This window comes from Loxodonta africana, chromosome 12 (assembly GCF_030014295.1).
Source record: "Loxodonta africana isolate mLoxAfr1 chromosome 12, mLoxAfr1.hap2, whole genome shotgun sequence".
NCBI lineage: Eukaryota > Metazoa > Chordata > Mammalia > Proboscidea > Elephantidae > Loxodonta > Loxodonta africana.
Genome location: NC_087353.1, coordinates 90,437,375 through 90,461,246, shown reverse-complemented (window position 1 = coordinate 90,461,246; position 23,872 = coordinate 90,437,375). Strand labels below are relative to the sequence as shown.

Here is a 23,872-nt window from a genome sequence, read left to right as displayed (position 1 = left end):
GAGGAGCGGAGCCAGGAGGCCCTGCACCGTGTGGAGGTCGTTTGAGTGACCTGCTGGCCGCCTGTTCCTTCTGCCGTCCCGAGCCCTGCCCGCCTGGCCATGCTCTCCGCCCTCGCCCGGCCTGCCGGCGCCGCTCTCCGCCGCAGCTTCAGCACCTCGGCCCAGGTAGGCTCGACGAGGGGCGGGCTGCGAACGGAGGGCCCGGGCCACGTACGTGCCGGGCTCGCGAGCAGCCCTGGTCCCGGGACCAGCCTGGACCGCAGGAGCGCCCGGCGCTGACCGGAGGCTGTGGCTCCGGTGGCCGGCCCTGGCACCGTGCAGGAAGAGCCGGGGAGAAAGCCCGGGAGGCGGGGCAATAGCCCAGCTCCAGGACTGGTGCGCTTCGCTGCGCCCGCCAGCAGTCCTCCCGGGCTCCCCTCTTCGCCTGCACTCCTTCAAGGTTGGGAAACCAGGGCTTTAGGACCGAAAGGAATGTACAGTTTTCTGCAGCTTCCGCAGTACTTTGGTATGGCTAATCTCATTCTCCTTGCAGCACCTATATGAGCTGTGTGCGAATAAAAGTAATATTGTGTGTCGTTAACTTCGCAATACAGACGCACCGACCTTCGTGGGTAGATGACTTGCCCAAGGTTATACAACAGTTTGGCCAGAGGATTAGAATTCAGCTCTCCTGACCGTTGTCAGTGGCTTTTGGATCGCCAGGCCTTGACTGTATGAAGACTGTGCTGCCTCTTAAAGGGCAACAGGACCTTTCTGGAGACTCTTTCCTGCTGGGGGCCGACTGGGCCCTATCCCTAGGTGTGGTGACAGTGCATGACTTGGCCTAGGACCATTTAAGTGTAAGCTATTTTTAGCCATCTTCTTCTAGGATAGTGCTTCTCAAACTTTGGTGTAGGTCTGAATCTCTTGAAAGCTAATAAAGAACAGGGCAAGAATCAGTGATGTAGGGTAGGACCTGGGTCTTTGTATTTTTACCAAGTGATTAGTTCTAATACAGTCACAGTTTGAGAACCAAGAAGATACAGGCATTGGCTCTTAAGTACTGCATCCAAAAGGGAGGTGATTATTGAAAGGGATTCCAAATTTATTTAGTTTCTGCCCATCAGTTCAGTTTCCTCTATTTGGTTTGTTTAAAAAGTAAATACGTATGTAAGTACGCTGGTTATCCCTGTTTGCCAAGAACTGTGCTAGGTGCTTCAGATATAGCGAGATGAATGAGAAGTGGCCCTTGAGATGGGCCAGAAATGAGTGAACTTAGGACAGGTGGAGGTGATAACGGATGCTGAGGGGTGGGGAAAGGTCAGCCGACCAAAGGTTAAGAGGGGGAAGGGTGGAAAAGGAGTGTATTTGACATACTTATTGTTCTAAGCACTAGAAATACAGTTACAAACAAAACTCCCTCTTCTCATGGAATTTACTATATATTTGGGTTTTACTTATTGTTTGTCTTCCCATTAAAACATCTTAGATAAAGAACGATGATGAATCCATGAAACATTTCATAACATGGAGGAATTGGGAAGGCATTATGCCCAGTGAAATTCGTTGCAAAAGGAAAATATTTTATGAGACCCCTATTATAAGAACTCAAGAAGTAGTTTAAACACAGAAGACAATATTCTTTGATGGTTATGAGGGTGGGGAAGGAGGGAGGGAGAGGGGTGTTCACTAATTAGATAATAGACAAGAACTGTTTAAGGTAAAGGGAAGGACAACACACAATACAGGAGAGGTCAGCACAGCTGGACCAAACCAAAAGCAAAGTTGCCTGAATAAACAGAACGCTTCAAAGGCCAGAGTAGTAGGGGCAGGGGTCTGGGTACCATGGTTTCAGGGGACATCTAGGCCAATTGACATAATAAAATCTATTAATAAAACATTCTGCATCCCACTTTGGAGAGTGGCATCTGGGGTCTCAAACACTAGCAAGCGGCCATCTAAGATGCATAAATTAGTCTCAGGCTACCTGGAGCAAAGAAGAATGAAGAACACCAAAGACACGAGGTAATTATGAACCCAAGAGACAGAAAGGGCCACATAAATCAGAGACTACATCAGCCTGAGACCAGAAGAACTAGGTAGTGCCTAGCTACAACCGATGACTACCCTGACAGGGAACACAACAGAGAATCTCTGATGGAGCAGGAGAGCAGTGGGATGCAGACCTCAGATTCTCATAAAAAGACCAGACTTAATGGTCTGAGACTAGAGGGACCCCAGAGATCATGGTCCCCAGACCTTCTTTTGGCCCAAGACTGGAACCATTCCCAAAGCAAACTCTTCAGATGGGTTGGACTGGACTATGGGAGAGAAAATGATAGTGGCGGAGTGAGCTTCTTGGCTTGAGTAGATACATGAGACTATGTGGGCAGCTCCTGTCTGGAGGGGAGATAGGAAGGCAGGAAGGCAAAGGGGGACAGAAGCTGGCTGAATGGATAGAGATAGAGTGTGCTTTCTCATTAGGGGTCGAGCAACTAGGAGTACATAGCAAGGTGTATGCAAATTTTTGTACGAGAGACTGACTTGTAAACTTGGATTTAAAGCACAATAAAAATAAAAGGAAAAAAGTATCTTAGTGATAAGAACCAAAGATAAAAATAAAGCAGGAAAGGGGGTTGGGTTTGGGGAAGAGGGTTGCAATTTTAAGTCAGTCGAGGGAGGCCACCCGAGGGAGGCCTCACCGAGAAGGTGACATTTGAGTAAACCCCTGAAGGAAACAGGTCAAATCATACAGAACGAGTATTCCCAGCTAGAGGACGGCAACGATGAGCATGCCTGAAGGACATGGGAACAGTGAGGAGCCTGGTGTGGCTCCAAAGAGGACAATGGGGTAAACAGTAGGAGCAGGCCTTGTAAGGACTGTGGCTTTTTCTTGGAGATTGGAAGCCGTTGGAAGCTATTTTCAGCACAAGAATGACTTGATCTTAACTCCTATTTTAACAAAATCTTGGGGGTAGGGGAGAAAGACAGGGTCAGAGCTCGTTGCAATAGTCTAGGGTGACACCTGTGGAGGTGGTAAGAAGTAGTTGAGTTTTTTGAAGGTTAGAGCCAATAAGATTTGCTGATGGATGTTTGGATGAGCAAGAGAGGAGTCTTGGATGGCACTGAGGACTCAGGCCTTGGAGTTGCCATTTGCTGAGCTGGGAAAAATTGCTGGAATAGAACAAGTTTGGAAGGGGTGGATGTCAGGAGCTTGGCTTTGGATATGTTTCATTTCAAACGCTTGTTAGACATTCAAGCAGAAATGTTGAGAAGGCAGTTGAATAAGCCAGAAACAGGGACTGAGCCAAGTGATACATTGGTCTCCAGACTTTTGATCCTGTGTTCTTAACGGTAAAAATGTTTAAGCACGTATTCCCAATATGTTTATTTCTGCATATTTGTGCTGTCATAGAAGTTATACCACAAAAATCGAAATTTTAAAGCCAAATATTATAAAGCATTATATTTGACATTATGAAGCGGAGTTGTAGATGCAGTCAATGTTGCCCTGTGTCCATTTTTTAAACAGTTGCTAAGCAAGCAGTGTGCTGCCAGCAGCACTCCTCAGCCCAGAAAAGGGCAGCAAGTGTGGAAGACAGCTCTTGTACGGCGACATCACGAGCTAACCTCTGTAATACAAAAACTTTCCATCCCACTACAAGGTATTGGAAAGATCCCCCTACTTAAGGATTGGGTTTTTATAAAGATTAACTACATTAATGATGTCTTACAACGTACAAACAGTAACATCACCTCAGCTCGCTGAGAGCAAAGAAATGAGTGAGGCGGCCGTCCCTCCCTCCGCCTCCCCCCGCCGTGATGTGTTCATCTTATGAACCATACTGGACTGATTCACACTGGGACCAGAGTGAGGGCACCACGGTCAGTCCGTTTATTGATAGGGTTTAATTCCTTACTACATAGAAATAAAAGCACAAGCTTTAACATTTCCATCCTCTACCCAGTGGGGTTGTTGTGTGCTCCCCACTTTGGAATCAGCGCCCTGGTTGGCCTTAGAGGCCAGGCTGAGTCATCTGGAGATGAGGAGCTTCAGAAGGTTCTCGAGCCAGGGATTGAAATGATTAAAACTTGGATTTGGGGGAGGATGATTTGGAGGTGGGGCCTAAGTTAGATCATGCAATGGGGATGGAGCACGGGGAGACGTTTGAGATGCCAGGTCCTTCTGGTCTAACTGGTTTCTGGAGTAAGGGAGAAGAAAGAAGCAGAAGATGGCTCTGAAGGTTTGAATTTGGGAGAACACAGGTACCATTGGGGACAGGGGTGGGATTGGTGAAGAGGATAAATTTAAACAGTTGGGTTTGTGGGACCAGTGGACTGCATAACAGAACTGGAAATGCAGAACTGGAATTTGAGAGTCCCTAGGATTAGGGACAAGGTATGGGAGTGATTGGCCTGGAGGTGGGTGAGACTGCAAGAACCTTCAGGAAATGGGTTGTTCTGGCTACTTTTCTGGGAAATCAAGTTTCCTCCTTTAAAGCACCAACTTAAAAATAATAACTGCTTCAATTGAAATTTTAGTTGTAACGTATACTTTCAGAGCTTAACTTTCTAAAAGATGAAGTTTCTGAGCAGATCACGCTGGGGGGTTGCTGGTTTTTTAATAGCTGAAGCCCGGTATTGCTGGCTTCAGTTACTGTAGAATATAACGCAGCGATAGTGTCGGGACCTGGAGGTGACCGCAGCCCTCGGTGGCCACACGCAGAACTTTTTCTTCTATCTGCTCTTTTCTCTGTTAGCCCTCTCCCTGGCAGCTGCCTGGCTCTATACCTCCCAAGGAGAGTTTAGGTTAGAAACGAGCTCACAGAGGTTGGTTGGAAATTTGCTTAGGCCTTGAGTGAGACCTAGAGGTGAAAGGTGTCTTCATAATGGCGTGAACCGTGTTCAGTTTGTATCGCGCCTTCGTCACTTGCTGCCTTTGTGAGTCTGAGCAGATTACAGCTTCTCTGTGCTTCAGTTCCTCATCTGCAGAGTGGACCTGTTAACGTTACTTAATAGGATTATTGTGAAAATTAAATGAAGAAAGTCTTAGCTCAGGACCTGGCACAGCAAACACCAATAAATTAGCTTGCTGAATGACTTGAGGTTCAGACCAAGGTAACCCTGAATTATAAACACTGGTGCTCATAGGAAAGGTCCCCAAGAAGCAGTCATGGAATTAGCTAAGAAAGGCTGGGGCAGGGGTGGCCTTACATCCAGTTTGTCATCATCCTTCGTAGACACCTCTTCCTTCATCTTACCCCTTAAGTGTTACAGGGTTTTTCCCTAATCTCCTTGTCATTCTGTGATCCCTGGAAGCCTTGTCCATGCCTGTGGTTTCCATTAATCCCAGTGATGCTAGACCTCCAGCCCGAGCCCTTTTCCTGAGGAATCTCCCCTTTACCCTGGGGCCTACTGGATAAGTGTGAGAGAGACAGAGAAGTGCCTCAAGCTCAACATGCAAAACTGAACTCATCTTCTCTCCCAAGGCCTTTACCCTCTGCAGTTCCTTCTGTTACTTAACGGCAATGTTGTTACTCCAGACACTTGAGTCATCCCAGATCTCCTTCCTCTGCTCTTCGTTTGGATGGTTGAAGGGGGGGGAGGTGACTTAAATCTATGGATTCTCTTCTTCAGATCACTCATAATGACTCATCCTTTCTGCTGCTATTGCCTTTGTCCCACCCCTGAGTCGTGCTGGGACCATTTCAGGCAGTAACCTCCCTGCCTCCGTTCTTGCATGTTTCCATTCCGTCTTCTGATCTGCCTCACCTCTTTCTAAAATACAGATTTGGTCATATTCTTCCCAGCTTAAAGCCCTTCAGTGGTTTCCCATTGCCCACGGGGACCAGACGTAGTACTCTAGGCCCTCAGCTCTGGCCCTATCTTTTTCTTTACTCCACATGCATCTAATAGTGCCCGTGCCACAGAGAACTGTTGGAACTGCTTCCCCTCAGCGGGCATACTACTTCACATCTCTTTCTCCTCCCTGCAGCATCCATACGGCAAACTCCTACTCATCCTTCAAAACCCTCTCTTGCAGTCTGTTTTCTCCTCTGTGTTGGTGCTGCTGCTCTTCCCAGTATCTGCCTTTGTTGCACTTAGCACATTACCAGTGCTAGTTGCCATCAAGTCAGTTCCAGCTCACAGCGACCCCATGTGTTGCAGACTAGAACTGCGCTCCATAGGGTTTTCATGACCTTTCAGAAACAGATGCCAGGCCTCTATTCTGAGGTACCTCTGAGTGGGTTCAAACCACCAGCCTTTCAGTTTGCATGACTCTCAGATTGCAGATCTCCTTGGTGCTAGCGAGTCAGTCTGGGACGTGGTAGGTCAGAAGTCATTGCCTGTTGAATTGCAGCTGGGCCCTAAAGGATGATTAGGCAGTTGCTTTGGAAAAGTCTTGACAGTTTCTCAAAAGGTTAAACATGGAGTTACTCCATCACCCAGCAGTTCCACGCCTAATATATACCCTAGAAAATTGAAAACATGTCCACACAAAAACTTGTACACCAGCGTTCATAGCAGTGTAAGCCATAATAGCCAGAAAGTGGAAACAACCCAAATGTCCATCAGCTGATGGCCAGACAGACAAAACGTGGTATATCCGGCAGTGGAGCATCATTCAGCCATAAAAAAGGAATAAAGAACTGTTAACGTGCCACAACCTGCATGAACCTCGAAGACATTATGCTACATGAAAGAAGTCAGACACAAAATGCACGAATTGTGTGATTCTGTTGATATGAAATGTGCACAGTGGGCAATTCTGTAGAGACCAAAGGTAGGTTGGTGCTGCCAGAGGCTGTGGGGAATGGGGAAATGACTGCTAATGAGCATGGGCTTCTTTGGGGGAGATGGGAAATGTTCCAGGTTGATCGTGGTGACGGTCGTGCAACTCTGTGGATATACTAAAACCATTGAACTGTACACTTTAGAGGTGTGAACGGCATGGTCTGTGAATTACATCTCAGTAAAGCGAGAATGTATAGGATTAGGTGATGACCAGTTGTTGGATACACTTAGCCGTGGTTGTTGAAAGTCAAGTCGTTTGAATGAAGTTGACTAGTAAGTTGATATGAATTTTTTAGCTCTTGTCTTTTGGATGTTGATGACGCAGTCTGGATTCTTTGGACACCCACTCGGGGGCCAGTGACTTCACTGAACTGTATCACCACCTGCTACTTGTTCTTTCTCTTGCTTAGCTGGGTGTAAAACAGTGATTCTAGTATCAGAATCCCCTGGGCAACTTGGGTAATGTACTCAGGCCCAGACCCTATCCTGCTTCAAGGAGCCTGGGCCTCTGTGGTCTTTATTAGCTTACCAGATAATTCTGCTACACGGCAAAGTTCGAGAACTGACATAGGATACAGGAGCCTGAGACCACAGATCTGTGTCACTTGATATGACATGGAGTTACTCTGTGACCCAGCAATTAGTAGGTAGGGTTGGGAAGGAGCCTTTGAAAAATGTACATTCCTTCTTCCCCATCTTGTGTTCCTAACCCTGCCTCAGGCTCCAGCCAAGATGTTGCTGCCTCAGTGGAATCTTCCCTGATTCCCCCTTTTGGCAGACAGTGGATTGTCCCCCTCAGCTCTCTTGCACATGGTATTTCTATTGTAGCTCTTTTCCCTTGGTCACCTCTCAGTGCACCTGACCACTTGTCCCCTCCACAGCCAGTAGGGGCCTTAGTCATTCCTACAGCCCCAGTTACAGCGGCTGGCCCACTAAATGTTTGCTTATGGTTTTTAAAACTACAGTTTGAAGGTAAGGCTGAAGTTGCCAGCCCAGCTGCCTGACTGAGTAAGGCTCATTCTTTATCTTTCAGAGGGGTTTTGGAGTATGACCCTAACTATCATAAAAATCTGTAGACCCAAGATTTCCCAAGGCAAACATCTGAACTCTCGGATGAAACCTGACCTTTGGACTGGTAGAAAGAAAGCGATTGTATCCTCCTTTGGCGGCACTGCAGTCAGAGAGGCCCAGGGCTGTATTTTGCATGATACCATGAGAATCCTTCTGATGCTGTCTTCTAAGAGTCCTTTTCCTTGCCTCTTTTTAGAGCAATGCTAAAGTAGCCGTGCTAGGGGCTTCCGGAGGAATCGGGCAGCCCCTTTCGCTCCTCCTGAAGAACAGCCCCTTGGTGAGCCGCCTGACCCTCTATGACATCGCTCATACACCTGGAGTAGCCGCTGATCTGAGCCACGTCGAGACCAGAGCAGATGTGAAAGGTACGAGGCGTGCGCTGACCCTGGAGAGCTTTCATTGCTCCTTTCCAGGAGACCAGGGTCCGAGCTTTAGACGAAGATTCTTAAATGAAACTGGATGTTTAGAGATTTGGGGCTTCCATGTAAATTGTAGAATTAAATTTTACAATTGATTACACCTTTTTGGACTTGGGTCAATAAAATTTAGTTAAACAACAGTGTTTAGGAGAAAATAGTGGTCTGATCTTCCAGTTATTTTTTCTAATTTGAAAAGTATTGTGAGCATGGGGAGGGGAACTATCAGGAACCTTCTGCAAGGATTTGGGGGCAATAGAAACACTACTCCCTGGTGTACTGCAGGCTGCTTTTCCGTCCCGTGTGCCAGCCCTCCTCCCCAGCGTTACCTTTGCCAGCTTCTCCAAAGCACGACCTTCTTGGGGAAAGTATGCCTTCCACAGCAGGGCAGTGTCTGTGCTGCTGGGTAAATACAGGTATTCTAGAAGTAATTTATAAGTATTGTCCCTGCTTATTTTGCCTTCACATTTATATCACCATTTTCGCATGTCGCCAAAATTCTTGGTGAAATCACTTTTGAAGTTGTACTATAATTTGTTACTTATTATTTATTATATCCATGCTGTTTCCTGGTTTGCTCTACTACAAATATAAATATAAGTTGTGATAAACAAAAATATCAATTGTGATAAACAAAGTCATCTTGTTTCTCAGGGTGGAGTCCTAGAAGTAGAATTAGTAGGTGTGAATATTTTAAAGCTTTTACTAGAAAATACCAAATTGCTGTCGGAAAGATTGTATTAATTCCTTCCTCTACCAGCAGTGTCTGAGGATGCCCTGTCTGATAGGTGAGACATAGTACCGTATTGCTAACTGAAGACTCAGGAGGTGACTCTCAGTCGTGTGTTTGTATGTTCCCCTATACCTCCTCTGAATTTGTCTGTTTTCTCTTGGACTTTAAGGGCACGTTTCTGAAAGCTCCTGCAGCGAGGAAGAAGTTAGTCCAAATCAAAGCAGATTTTGGACATTGGAGCAAATGTCCTTGAAATCTTAGAAAATAGACTTTTTTTTTTCCTAAGATGGTGGGAGTAAACAGGATAGAGACTGTTATTTAGAGTCTCATTTATCAGCACAGGGCCTTCTATGGCCTTAGCATGCCTTCTGATCTGATGCCTTAGGCAGACTTCTTGTTAGGATGACGGTGAAGTGGAATAAACAGCTCTCCTAACTGGAGGCTGAGAGTGACCTACAGGTGCTAGCCCATAGGACGGAGACAAGCACATGACTTGGTTTGGCTTTGCGGAAGCAGAATCTAGCTCAGGATTCATAGGTACTTGTCGTCATTCTGAAGCAGGGGCCTGAGCAAGGAGAGGACAGAGGAAAGTGGGGTGACAGGGGAGCACTCCTGCCATCCAGAATTTGTCAGACTCGCAGGGCAGTGGTTGTCCACAAAGGCAACCACTTCACAGCTGAGGCCTTCTAGCCTTTCTTGAGGCTTTCGGTTGGCATTGAACCCAGGTGGGACGGTCCTTCCCAGACCTTGTCCTCATAAATGTGGCAGCATCTCTAGCTCAGAGAAGGTGAAGTTACTCTAATAGGATGCTTTTTTCTTAGGCTACCTGGGACCTGAACAGCTGCCAGACTGCTTGAAAGGTTGCGATGTGGTGGTTATCCCGGCGGGAGTCCCCAGAAAACCAGGTATGTGTTTAAAAGCCTTCTCTAGCATCTCTCTATCAATCAGGTGAGAGAAGTAGCTTTCCTTTTAAAAAAGGATTTAATCAGGTCTCTGCTGCAGAAAAAATCCCACAGGCTCCACATTGCCTGTGGGATTAAAAACCCAAAATTCTTCATTGATCTGGCATTTAAAGCCCTTCATGCTTCGGTGTATTTCTCCCTGCCCGGTCTCACCGTTCCACAGACACACTCACTGCTGTGCCCCTGTGCACACATTTTTCTGTATGGATCGCCCTTTCCTCCACCTTCTCCTTAGGAATTCTTACTTATCCTTGATGATCTTTCTCAGAAGTCACTGTCCCTGATTCCCCTACCCCCTACCCCCAACCCTACAAATCTCTATTTTGGCCCTTGTCACAATGGATTGTTTTTCCTACAAGATAGACTTACCTGAAAACAGAGGTACTGTCTTGCTTGTGTTTGAATTTCCTATAACAACTAACATACAGCACTTGGCTCCCATTTGGAAGTTCGTCATGCACTTTGTGAACATTTCGAATTGGATTGTTCCCAGGCATGACGCGGGATGACCTGTTCAACACCAATGCCACGATTGTGGCCACCCTGACTGCTGCCTGTGCCCAGCATTGTCCTGAAGCCATGATCTGCATCATTGCAAATCCGGTAAGTGCTGCTGGGCTTAGCTCTTCCAGGTGGGCTGCTAAGACTGTGCTAGAAGCTCACCGTTACCAGCTAAAGTATGCTAGCGTGCTCACAGTGACAACACTCGGATTAATGTGCTGAAATGGCCAACTTCGACGAACTAACGAGGGCACGGTGATTGCTTCTGGCATGATCTAAATGTCTGCGAGTTTTGACCTAGTTCTTCCACCTCTAACTGTGTGCCTTTGGGCAGATCACTTCCCCTCTTTGTATCTTAGTTTCCCCACCTAGAAAATAGTCCATTCTTGAGGGTCCTTTCAGCCACGACAGTAGTAATCTAGTGACTGCTTTGACAGTGTTCTGCTCGAAGTTTGCAGTTCCTCGTTCTCCATCATCCCCTTTCCCCTCACTTATGGTCTCATGTACACGCAGCTACGCCAGGCCCTGCTCACTGGTTTTTGCAGAGAACTCATTTTTCAACTCAGAAACCCCAAGTGCTGTGTCTGTACTGAGCAAGAGGACAGCTGTGATTCCCAAGTCTGACTTAGCAGGGCCTCGTGTCACATTTAACAGCAGCACGCTCTATCCCTCCCTCCCGGCTGGATCTGGGCTCTGGGTATGATAAGGATCTGGGTGAAAGGACAGTGACAGTGATGCTGACTAAGGGAGGTAACGACTGATAGATGCCCGGAGCCTGTGCTCGTGTCCTCTGAGAAGAGGATCCTGCTTTCCCAAACCAGCTTGCCTGTCCTCGGGGGTGGTTGGTTAAAAGCAGATAGCAGCTGTTTTTTGGTCAGGGAGGAAACTAGTGCCCAATATAAAAATGGCTTTTTGCTTTTTACTCTTTCTGTGTACCAAGTACCATAGTAAGCACTTGCCACTTATGAAGTCATTTAATCTCGATGACAGGAGGGCCTGGGTGGTGCACATGGTTAAGTGCTGGACTAGTCACCAAAAGGCTGGTGGTTCAGACCCACCCCGAGACTCCTCGGAAGTAAGGCCTGCCCATCTGCTTCCAAAAGGCCAGCCTTGACAGCCCTGTGGAGCAGTTCCACTCAGCACACTTGGGGTCACCATAAGTCCGAATGGACTCGACAGCAGCTAACAACCGTCTTCACAACCTCATTTGGTAATCGATGTTACCCCCATGTTGCAGATAAAGAAACCAGCTCCTAGGGAGTTCAGGAAACATGGCCAGAGTTGCCACACAGGTGGAGCTGGGATTTTGACCCTAGATTATCTGAGCTTTTAACCTCTGTTCTTTGCTGTCTTTTATCAGGAATAGCCATTCAGGGTGTGAGCCCCAGCCAGAGCTGAAGGTCGATAACTATGACGTGCATCTTTGAAGTATGAGTCCAGAGGCCACCAAGGGAATAAGCACCCACTGCAGTTAAGGGTTTCTTCATGAGAGGAGAAAAGAGGCACCTTTTAGGGAAGAAAGTGTCCCCGCAGTGACCCGCCCTGTCACGCAGTTTGACCTGCCTATAAACAGCATTATTAGGGCAATTTAATTTGGCAGCTTCAGACCTGTTAGTGATCTGACAAGACGATTTTTCCTCTCATTGGTTGTCTCTGCTCTCAGAATGCAGTGCAAATCGTGCTGTCTCTTGAATTTACTAGGTTAACTCCACCATCCCGATCACAGCAGAAGTTTTCAAGAAACACGGAGTATACAATCCCAATAAAATCTTCGGTGTGACAACCCTGGACATTGTCAGGGCCAATACTTTTGTTGCAGAACTGAAGGTAAGGGCTTTATCGGGTCTCTCTTGAATTACCTGTCTGAACTTCTCTGGCCACCCTTGTTTATTGACAGACGTAGAAGACACTAGGGCACTTCCAGGTTACTTGTAACTTGGTGGTTTTAAATGTTTTTCTAGCTTGCTTCTTGGTGGAAAGCAGCTCCCAGGTTCGCGTGGGGAATCCGTACAACAGGGCCCTATGGAATTAAGCTCTAGCCAGTGTCTCTCTGAACTCAGCTCACTCTGTGCCTCGTCCTTGTCCCTGGCAGCATCAGGGACTTAGGCTGCCACTGTCTGCACTCTGCTTTCCCTGACTTTCTCTAGCTCGACGTGGATTGTGCTCCCCAAGCCTTCCCCTTTTTCATTGCCCCTGAAAACGAGTACTAGCAGGATTCACCTGCTAATCGTTAGGCAAAGGATGATAAAATTAGCAAGCATAAAGAACAGAAAGTTCCAGAGATCATAAGATATCAGCATCGTCGTCCCTGGTCTATAGTTGGTGATTCCCTTTCTTGGGTTACCTGTAGTAACTTACTTTAGATGGTTCTGATCTTGCCGGTTGTCTGATTTCTGGGGTGCTAGGCTTAGCTTCCGGCCTGCATCCTGAGGTAGATTTGGATCGGCCCTTTGGCTGGGTCTGGAGTCCTCTGTGCCTTTCACACCTGCCCTTTTTTTTTTTTTTTTCATGGATCCAGCAGAGCGAATTCCTCCACCCCCGAGAGATGTCTTTCTTGTGCTTCAGATCGTTTCGTTCTGACTTTGCAGATGAGGATGGCCTCCCAAATGTAGGGAACATGCATTGATTAAGGGTAGGGTTACACAGCCAGTTATGGTGATTGCTGGCAATAAGTTCTACACCTGTAAAAAGTTGAACTGGGAAAAGTTGTGTGATAAATATATTTACAACAGTGAGAAAAATCAGTAGCTGCTGAGGCCCTTATGTACAACCAAACACCTCAGGGGACCTCGTTCCTTGGTTTGGAGGTTTAGGGTCATGGTTGCATATGACATTGCAGTTAATTGGCCTAATAATGTGTTTAGTGCATCTGTTCTGCCTCCTAGTTCATTGCATAGTTCCTGGGGTCTTAAAAGCTTGCAAGTGGCCATCCAAGGCATAACAATTGGTTTCTATTCACCTGGAGCAAGAGAGGAAGGGGGAGAGTCAGGATAGGAGGAGGATACAGAATGTATGGCTAATTGGCCCCGTAAACTGCCTCCTTTACTGTGAGACCAGAAGAACTGGGTGATGCCCGGCTACTCTTACTGAACAGTTTGATCAAAGATTCCATGGAAGAATCCAGATTGAAAAGGGGAAGTGCAGAACAGAATGTCAAATTCTCATGGACTCAAGAGTTTCTGGAGTCATGGAAGCCGTGTGATCTCTCCTGAAACTGTTGTCCTGAGATAATCTTTAAGCCTTAAACCGAAAGTTAAAACCAAACAGTATTTTAGCTTAAGTAGTAGAAAATGTCTGCCTTGAGCATTATGCTCTTTTAAGAACTATATGGGATCAAATTGACAACAGCAACTTGAAAGATCAGACAGGAAGCTTAGGGGACAGTGAGTTTATGTCAATGAGGGAGGAACAATTCAGAAAAAAGGTGAGAATGGTTGCACAACTGGAAGAATGTAATTAATGTCATTAAATTGTACACGTGGAAACTGTTGAATTGGTGTGTGTTTTGCTGTGTATATTCGCAACAATAACAGCGAAAGAAAATGTTAGAAAAAAGTCAGGAACAAATTGTTGTGTACACAGGTTAATGATAGGATCATGCACTGGACCATCAGCCTTCATTTTACTGCCCTGGGAACCAGAGAGCTCTGCTGCCGAAGCCCCACTTTAACTCATACCGCAGCACAATCTGAGGGCCTGTGACATCAGGCTGTAACTGTTGGGGGCCCCAGAGATCCGTAAGACATGGCGCCAGGCATTGGAGGCTCCATGGAATGGCGAGACAGATGCTAAACCGTGTAATTCATTAGCCAGGGCGGGTGTGTACAGAGTGCACTGGGACCTGGAGGTAAGGAACGCGTGCATGCATCTGTCTTAAAGTCAAGAAAGGCTTTTCAGAGGAGATCGCATTTAGGCTGTGTCTGAAAGTGGACAAAGCAGGGAGGGCAGGGGTTCCAGTCTTCTCATGTTTGTATCCAGTTTCCTTCATGAGTGCAACTTGGAAACAGTCATGCACATTCTTGGTAGTGCTGAGAACTGGTGGCCAGAGCACGCCGTTCCCACTAGGCCCCTGGTCCTGTGCCGCAATCCAGTAGCTACTAGTCATGTATGGCTACCATATTAGATAGTGCCTTCGTGTTAGATGTGGGTGTAAGGGAGCTCCTGGCCCCTACCAGAGATACTGGTGCATGACAGGCTTCAGTTAAGTGAACTGCCCATTATCTCAGGATACCCAGCATTCTGGAAAATTCTTGAACTGTATGGAGAATGAAAGTCAGTCCATAAACTTGGCATGTCTGGTTCCTCCCTCAGCTCTCTGGGCCATCTAGAGTCAGGCCCTGGAATGGAAGCTCCTTTCTCGCCTTTCAGCCACCTTCCATTTCGCCTTGGGCACACAGAAGTTTTCTGCCGTTTGTGTTTCATGCTCTGCTTATACAGTGCGTGCTATTTTCATACCCCCATACTTTTACTCTTTTTTAAATAATTTTTATTGTGCTTTAAGTGAAAGTTTACAAATCAAGTCAGTCTCTCACACAAAAACCCATATACACCTTGCTACATACTCCCAATTACTCTCCCCCTAATGAGACAGCCCGCTCTGTCCCTCCACTCTCTCTTTTTGTGTCCTTTTCGCCAGCTTCTAACCCCCTCCACCCTCTCATCTCCCCTCCAGGCAGGAGATGCCAACATAGTCTCAGGTGTCCACCTGATCCAAGAAGCTCACTCCTCACCAGCATCCCTCTCCAGCCCATTGTCCAGTCCAATCCATGTCTGAAGAGTTGGCTTTGGGAATGGTTCCTGTCCTGGGCCAACAGAAGGTCTGGGGGCCATGACCACCGGGGTCCTTCCAGTCTCAGTCAGACCATTAAGTCTGGTCTTATGAGAATTTGGGGCGTGCTTCCCACTGCTCTCCTGCTCCCTCAGGGGTTCTCTGTTGTGTTCCCTGTCAGGGCAGTCATCGGTTGTAGCCAGGCACCATCTAGTTCTTCTGGTCTCAGAATGATGTAGTCACTGGTTCACGTGGCCCCTTCTGTCTCTTGGGCTCCTAATCACCTTGGGTCGTTGGTGTTCTTCATTCTCCTTTGCTCCAGGTGGGTTGAGACCAACTGATGCATCTTAGATGACTGCTTTCTAGCGTTTAAGACCCCAGACGCCACTCTTCAAAGTGGGATGCAGAATGTTTTCTTAATAGATTTTATTATGCCAGTTGACTTAGATGACCCCTGAAACCATGATCCCCGGACCCCTGCCTCTGCTACACTGGCCTTTGAAGCATTCAGTTTATTCAGGAAACTTCTTTGCTTTTGGTTTAGTCCAATTGTGCTGACCTCCGCTATATTGCGTGCTGTCTTTCCCTTCACCTAAAATAGTTCTTATCTATCTAATTAGTGAATACCCCTCTTCTACCCTCCCTCCCTCTCTCCCCCCTCTCTTAACCACAAAAGAATGTTTTCTTCTCAGTTTAAACTCTTTCTCAAGTTTTTACAATAGTGGTCTTATACAATATTTGTCCTTTTGCAGCCAATTTCACTCAGCATAATGCCTTCCAGGTTCCCCCCCATTATGAAATGTTTCGCAGATTCTTATATCGATGTGTAGTATTCCATTGTGTGAATATACCATACTTTATTTATCCATTCATCTGTTGATGGGCACCTTGGTTGCTTCCATGTTTGCGCTATTGTAAACAATGGTGCAGTAAACTTGGGTGTACATGTATCTGTTTGTGTAAAGGCTCTTATTTCTCTAGGATATATTCCAAGGAGTGGGATTGCTGGATCGTATGGTAATTCTATTTCTAACTTTTTAAGGAAGCACCAAATCAATTTCCAAAGTGGTTCTACCATTTGACATTCCCACCAGCAGTGTAGAAGTGTTCCAATCTCTCCACAGTCTCTACAACATTTATTATTTTGTGTTTTTTGAATTAATGCAGCCTTGTTGGAGTGAGATGAAATCTCATTATAGTTTTGATCTGCCTTTCTCTAATGGCTGATGATCATGAACATTTCCTCATATATCTGTTAGCTGCCTGAATGTCTTCTTTAGTGAAGTGTCTATTCATTTCTTTTGCCCATTTTTTAATTGGGTTATTTGTCTTTTTGCAGTTGAGTTTTTGCAGTATCATGCAGATTTTAGAGATCAGGCGCTGATCAGAAATGTCATAGCTAAAAACTTTTTCCCAGTCTGTACGTAGTCTTTTTACTCTTTTGGTGAAGTCTTTGGATGAGCGTAAGTGTTTGATTTTTAGGAGCTCCCAGTTATCTAGTTTTTCTCCTACGTGCTTTATAGTGTTTTCTATACTGTTCATGCCATGTATTAGGGCTCCTAACGTCCCTATTTTTTTCTTCCATGATCTTTATCGTTTTAGATTTTATATTTAGGTCTTTGATCCATTTGGAGTTAGTTTTTGTGCATGGAGTGAGGTATGGGTCTTGTTTCATTTTTTTGCAGATGGATATCCAATTATGCCAGCACCGTTTGTTAAAAAGACTGTCTTTTCCCCATTTAACTGTTTTGGGGCCTTTGTCAAATATCGACTGCTCATATGTGGATGGATTTATGTTTGGATTCTTAATTCTGTTCCATTGGTCCATGTATCTGTCGTTATACCAGTACCAGGCTGTTCTGACTACTGTGTTGGTATAACAGGTTCTAAAATCAGGTAAAGTAGGGCCTCCTACTTTGTTCTTCTTTTTCAGTAAGTAATGCCTTATTTATCCGGGGCCTCTTTCCCTTCCATGTGAAATTGGTGATTTGTTTCTCCATCTCATTAAAGAATGTCCTTGGGATTTGGATCGGAATTGCATTAAATATATAGATCACTTTTGGTGGAATAGACATTTTTATAATGTTAAGTCTTCCTATCCACGAGCAAGGTATGTTCTTCCACTTATATAAGTCTCTTTTGGTTTCTTGCAGAAGTGTACTGTAGTTGTCTTTGTATAAGTCTTTTACATCTCTGGTAAGATTTATTCCTAAGTATTTTATCATCTTGGGGGCTACTGTAAATGGCATTGGTTTGGTGATTTCCTCTTCGATGTTCTCTTTGTTGGTGTAGAGAAATCCAAGTGATTTTTGTATGTTTATCTTGTATCCCAACACTCTGCTGAACTCTTCTATTAGTTTCAGTAGTTTTCTGGAGGATTCCTTAGGGTTTTCTGTGTATAAGATCATGTCATCTGCAAATAGAGATATTTTTACTTCTTCCTTGCCAATCTGGATGCCCTTTATTTCTTTATCTAGCCTAATTGCTCTGGCTAGGACTTCCACCACAATTTTGAATAAGAGTGGTGATAAAGGGCATCCTTGTCTGGTTTCCGATCTCAGTGGGAATGTTTTCAGGCTCTCTCCATTTAGGGTGATGTTGGCTGTTGGCTTTGACCATACCTCTACTCTTAACTGTCCTTCTGCACAGCACATTCTTTCCTTAGCTTATTCCTCCTGTTCTTTCCCAGATGGGGTTAAATTTTTCCCGGGAAGCCTTCTCCCCAGCTGGTTAAATGTTCCCCTTTGCTCCCAAAGCCACCCCTTGTGCAGCTGTTGTAGCTCTTAGTACGTGACATTAAAACATCAGTTTGTATCTGTCTTTCATATTTGACAATGAATTTCTCAAAAACAGGAAGTATGTTCATTTATCCCAGGTGGCCAGCACAGTGCCTTGGCTTGTAAGCACTGTTAAAGTTAGTTGGTCAGAGATTTCTTAGCTCTTTGGCTCCCTGCTCCATTAAATTGATCCTGTGTGGTTTGCCCACTCGTGAGGCTGATCCTACCTTTACTGGGCAGTGCTTGGTTTCCTGCATTATGGCTGGTCTCTTTAGCAGCCGTGGGGCTTGGAGAAGGTAGCATCGTCTGGGGAGCTGCTCACTTCCCTGCTGTAATTCCTGCTAGATTCTTTGTGTCTGTTTTAAGAAACACCTGGTTCACAGCTTCTGGGAACAAGAATGAGTCAGCCTCTTCTACAGGCCCTACTAACTTGAGTCATGGTGTTTTGACCCCTTACAACTCAGATTTGTTCATTCTGTCCCACTCACTGTTCCAGTTGCCAGACTTCTCGCCGGTGGGTTTCCTGGAATAGCTTTCGTGCTCAGAAATAAGGGAAGGGAATGTGACCTGTTCTCCATGACGGTGTGGGAGACCTGCGTCTACGTTTGTGTGTCAGGAATGACATTCGCACTGTGAACAGGACTGTCATCCTCCAACTCTGAGAGGATGTCAGACCAATGGGGACCACCAAGGGGCCCACACAGAGGCAGTACTGCACGTGTTCAGACTGAGCAAGACCATTGGCTGGGTTGTGGACGGAGATCTGAGCAATGGCCGGGGTTGGGCAGTGTCTCTTCTCTAATTATTTTCTTCTGAGCTCTGTGGATTTTTCTGGTATTGGTGGGATAGGTGGATATAACTTGTTGATACTCAAAGAGCTTGTTAAAAATTAATCAAGTTCACACTTTATGGACCAGGGTTTGGATCCGGCCCGAGTTAACGTTCCTGTCATTGGTGGCCATGCCGGGAAGACCATCATCCCCCTGATCTCTCAGGTACGTGTGTGCCATTGCAGGAAGCCTTGAAACCTGGAGCACCTTGAAGAGGTTCTCCTTGCAGACCCTCCAGACATACTGAGAAATGTTTAACTGTCCACTGTATTTTGAAAGGACTTCGGGTGTGGCCTCTGGGGCTGTGGTCATGCTCCAACATTTCAGGGGTCTACATCCTGTTGGAGTGAATGTGGCCAGAAGGTGCTCAAAGTGGTCAGCTCCCATACACACCTTCAGGTCAGCTCCAACCCACAGTGGAAACTGCTGTTAGAACGTAATTACTGGTTCCTCGGTAGGCCAGAGTGGACTAAGAAGCAGGGCTTAAAAAGGAGTAGAGACAAGGGTAGACATCCCCGGGAGTAAGGCACATCAAATCAGCATCACAGAGTGAGGTTTGTATTCGTGGTTTCCAGGGGCTGGAGGGAGGGAGAAAAGGGGAGTCACTGTTTAGGAAGCGTTAAGCTTCTCTTAGTGGTGATAGAAATTTGGCAGAAGATAACTGGTAATGGTTGCATAACATGATTAATGTAATCGATCTCACTAAATTGTACATGTGAAGAAAAAGTCAAAAATGTGAAATATATGTAAATGTTGTTATATAAATTTTTACAACAATAAAAAAATCAGTATCATGGCCCCTTAGTATAAGGCACTGAGAGGGACTCAATATTTGTGCATTGTTCTTGCCAAAATGAATGGCCTTTAGGAGAAAAATCTTACAGCTCCAAATTGATGGCCATCCTACAAAAGAGGTGATCAGTGCTTTTGAAGAGTGTTCTGGAAGACAGGGAAAGACTGAGGCACTGTCACAGGCTGGGAGAGCCTGAGGAGAAAGAACCCAGTGAAGTGTGGGATCTTGGATGGTATCCCACAACAGAAGAAAAGACGGGGAATTTAGTGAACTTTGAGTAAAGTCTACGGCTAATGATGTGTGTATATTTCCATTTTGTCATAATTGTCCTATGGTTATCTAAGTTCTTAGCATTGGAGTAAACCAACAGAGTGGTGAGGTTGGGAGCACCAGGACTTGGGGGTGGCAAGTGGGAGGTTTTAAATCAATAGACAAGCCAGAATCTGCTCATAGGATTACCTCTCCCTTTGACTTCCAGTGTACCCCCAAAGTGGACTTTCCCCAGGACCAGCTGACAGCCCTCATTGGGCGCATCCAGGAGGCAGGCACGGAGGTGGTCAAGGCTAAAGCCGGAGCAGGTAGATTCTTGGAGGTGACTCGGTGTGGGCAACGATGCTGGAGACCCTGATAGAGTTCAGAGTTGAAGAAGAAAGATAATCCTGTCCTTAAGGCCCTTGGTAAAAAAAAAAAAAAAAGGCGGATAATTTTCTGTATTTCACTTACATTCCATTGATAAGAAAGCAGCCCAGCTTGCTCTGTGGAGGAGGGGGTGGTTTTTGAGGTTGGCAAAGCTCAGTGTTGTCCATGAGTATGTAAAAAAAGAGATACTGACCCAAATTCTGGACTATTAAGCAGGATCATTAGCAAATACTTTAGATGGCAGGGCAGGCTAACTTGGATTTCACGGTCGCAGTACTAGCGTGGCTGACTGCTGCGTTCTCCTAGGTTCGGCCACCTTGTCCATGGCATACTCTGGTGCACGGTTCGTCTTCTCCCTCTTGGATGCCATGAATGGAAAGGAAGGAGTTGTTGAATGCTCCTTTGTGAAGTCAAAGGAAACGGAGTGTACCTATTTCTCCACACCATTAGTGCTGGGGGTAGGTATCCTGGAGGTTGGTTCTTCGGGCTGGAAAAAGGGAAAGTATCTATATTTAAGACTCCCTGTCCATCTGCTCCAGAATTCAGATTTCCTTTGGGCAATAGCTACAGATCCCTGCCTGGCGTGTGCTTGGATTATCAAGGATGAACATGCATCCCGGAATTAAGAGCTGGGAGGAAACTCGGGTCTGAACCTCCCATCACGTGACTCTTCTTGCCCAGGGATTTGACAGCTGGTCATCACGTCTGCCTGAGTGTTTCCTGATGAAGCGCTCACTCCACCTCGAGGCAGTCCATGGACAGCCCTGAAAAAAGAGGCCTTCCAACATTCTTTCCAGCGTATACGCGTTAGTTCTTGTTCTGGCCTCAGGGGCTGGAAAGTCTTACTCCTCATGTAAGGAGGACCTGAGGTGTTGGCTAGCTGTCAGCCTCTCCAGTTCAGACATTTCTCACCGCACTGGTTTTCCTTCTTGGAATGAATGCTGTTTATGGTTGTCCCATTTAAACTGTGGCATCCAGGACTGAGCCCATCCGGTCATATTGCTGGGCTCAGCCTGATTTTGAGGGGCTGCTGTCCAGCATGGTTGACTCCTGCAGAAACCCCAGGGTCTCAGTGACACAAGCTGAACCACGTTTCTGTTCCTTATGTGTGGGGCAGCTGTTGAAATCTGGCAAACACATGGTTGTCTTCACCTCATGCCCAGAAGGAAACAGTTTTGCCAGGCCACCCAGAGACCCTTCCCATGGGCACCCATATGCTCAAAGATTCATAAGGAATGACCCTAGGCTTTGGGGGCTCCATGTAGTGGAGAGACAGACACTAAACCAGGCCATCCAGTAACCAGTGCAGGGCAGGCGTGCGCAGAGTGCAGTGGGACCTATAGGTAAAGAATACATGCATGCGGTTGTCTTGAGTCAGGAAAGGCTTCACAGAGGAGATCACGTTTAAGCCAAGCGTGAGCCTGAGCTGCGGCAGAAACGGTTCTCAGTTTTGCTTTAGATGGCAGGGCAGCCTCACCTGGATTTCACAGTTGCAGTACCAGCTTGGCTGGCCTGCCTGTGTCCTCCTAGGCTCAAACTGAAGTGGGAGGTAAAAACAGTGCAAAGACAGCTGTTCCGGTTCTTTGTTTTGTTTTAGTGGCAGGCATTTCCCTACTTAATTATATTGGATTAAGATGAATCTTAAAATTTTTTTCTTCAGTCCTTTACACACTCAGGGAAGAGACTAGGACCTAAAACTATGGACTATGTCAGGGAGAACAATAGAAAATGCTACTGACTATGAAGTACTTCACGTGCCAAGTACAATGCTAAGTCCTCTACCTTTGCTCTCACAGCCTCTGAGATAGCTAGTACGCCCTTCCAAAAGCACACAGGTACTAAGTCACAGGGCCGGGATCCCAACCTACGTCTGTCTGGCCCTGAAGCCTGAGCACCTGACCTGCCCAGGCATGTCCTGGTAATTGTGGCTCTCTGTTCCGTCTGGGACCCACAGGTATGGAGAGTCCAGGCAGAGCCACAGGTCGGGTTTTCTGTTAACAGATTTATTCGTGGAGACTTCGCTGTAAAATTGTACTGCCTCCCAAGCAGATTAGTGGTTGCCAGGGGCTGGCGGAGAGCAGAATGGGGAGTGGCTGCTTAATGGGTGTGGAGTTGCCTTTTGGGGTGACGCAGATGTTCTGGAATGAATAGTGATGGTGGCTGTACAGCATGAATGTACTAACCTGTTGCCGCCAAGTCGATTCTGACTCACAACGACCCTATAGGACAGAGTAGAACTGCTTCAGAGTTTCCAAGGCTGTAATCTCTATGGAAGCAAACTGCCCCATCTCTCCTGCAGAGCGGCTGGTGGGTTCCAACCATCAGTCTTTTGGTTAGCAGCCACACGCCCTAACCAGTGTGCCACTGAATTGTATAAAATGTTTAAATGGTGAATTGTATGTTAATGTGTGTTTTACCATCATAAAATTTTTGTGGTCTTCTCTCTCCAGAAAAATGGCATTGAGAAGAACCTGGGCATTGGCAAAATCTCCTCTTTTGAAGAGAAGATGATAGCTGAGGCAGTTCCTGAGCTGAAAGCCTCAATCAAGAAAGGAGAAGAGTTTGTAAAGAACATGAAATAAGCAAGTCATTAATGAGTACTCAGTTTCCTTAATTTATTAAGGCATCATGTCACTGTAAAGCCATTTCAGATACCTTTGTATTTTAATTTGCTCTGACATTATCATCCCTTCCAAGTTGTTGGTTGGGCTATTGGCACATCAATAAAAGCCATCTTCGATTTTCTTTTTTCAAGGTCGTCTCTGTAAACATTGTGCTTTCTTCCCCGTTAGAGCCGACTTCAAAGCGTCTGTCACCTGTGTGCATTAAAAATCAGAACTAGATGCTATTTAAATACTGGACCGAGCGTGGTGGTTCCATCAGTAGCTTCAAGAAAGTCTAAAATGCCTACTTCTGAAACAGAATGCACTCAGAGTGTCCCAGGAGGTGGCCCCTCCAGCCCTCCGTTGTGCACCACTGCATCCCTCAGTCACGTAAACCGAAGAAGGGTGAGCTCAGGCCTCTCCGCCCTGATGCCTTACAGTGTCTTTCACCCTCGTAGCGGCAGTTCCTCAGCGACCAGTGCCAGGCAGCCATTTTTTGTCCTTATGTCTTTGTTGAATTTTCTGGCTAAGCAAGCAGCACTGCCATCGACATTGGAGCTGTCTTGGCTGACCTTGATTCTCCTCTAAATTTCATCTTTTGACCGAGTTCTGAGGCTCAGTGACAACCCTTTAGGAAGAAGCGTTGTGAGGAAAGTTCCAGAAGGAGGACAGGATGCCAGCTACCAGGGCAGTGCTATCCTTATAAAAAGATGGTTTCATGTTTACGTCAGCAGCCTAAAGAAAGGACCTCATTATATTAGTTGGGCTTAGGATAAAAACGGGGGAAGAAAAGGGAAATCGATTCTCTTTATAATTGGGGTAGTGTTCTCCGGAATCTGTGGCCTCTGAAGTAGAAACTCAGCTCCATATCTGAGTTTCTACTTCAGAGGCCACGGAACCTTCTGGGAGCAAGTAACAGACAACCTGCCACTGTAGGGTGAAAGGGCGGGCAGGGTGGAGGTATGCCCAGTGAATGGATGCTCATTTATCCGCTTTTTTAAAAAG

General features: G+C 46.2%; 1 protein-coding gene across 1 annotated transcript; it reads left to right on the top strand.

The window, feature by feature from the left end:
* Positions 1 to 4: 4 nt before the first annotated feature.
* MDH2 (malate dehydrogenase 2) lies at positions 5 to 23,018 on the top strand. The gene is made up of 9 exons (XM_003416586.4): positions 5 to 165; positions 8,042 to 8,210; positions 9,816 to 9,899; positions 10,450 to 10,559; positions 12,159 to 12,284; positions 18,920 to 18,997; positions 20,104 to 20,203; positions 20,571 to 20,722; positions 22,715 to 23,018. The coding sequence occupies exons 1-9, from the start codon at positions 100 to 102 to the stop codon at positions 22,844 to 22,846; spliced, it is 1,017 nt and encodes a 338-aa protein (XP_003416634.1). The 5' UTR covers positions 5 to 99; the 3' UTR covers positions 22,847 to 23,018.
* Positions 23,019 to 23,872: the final 854 nt, after the last annotated feature.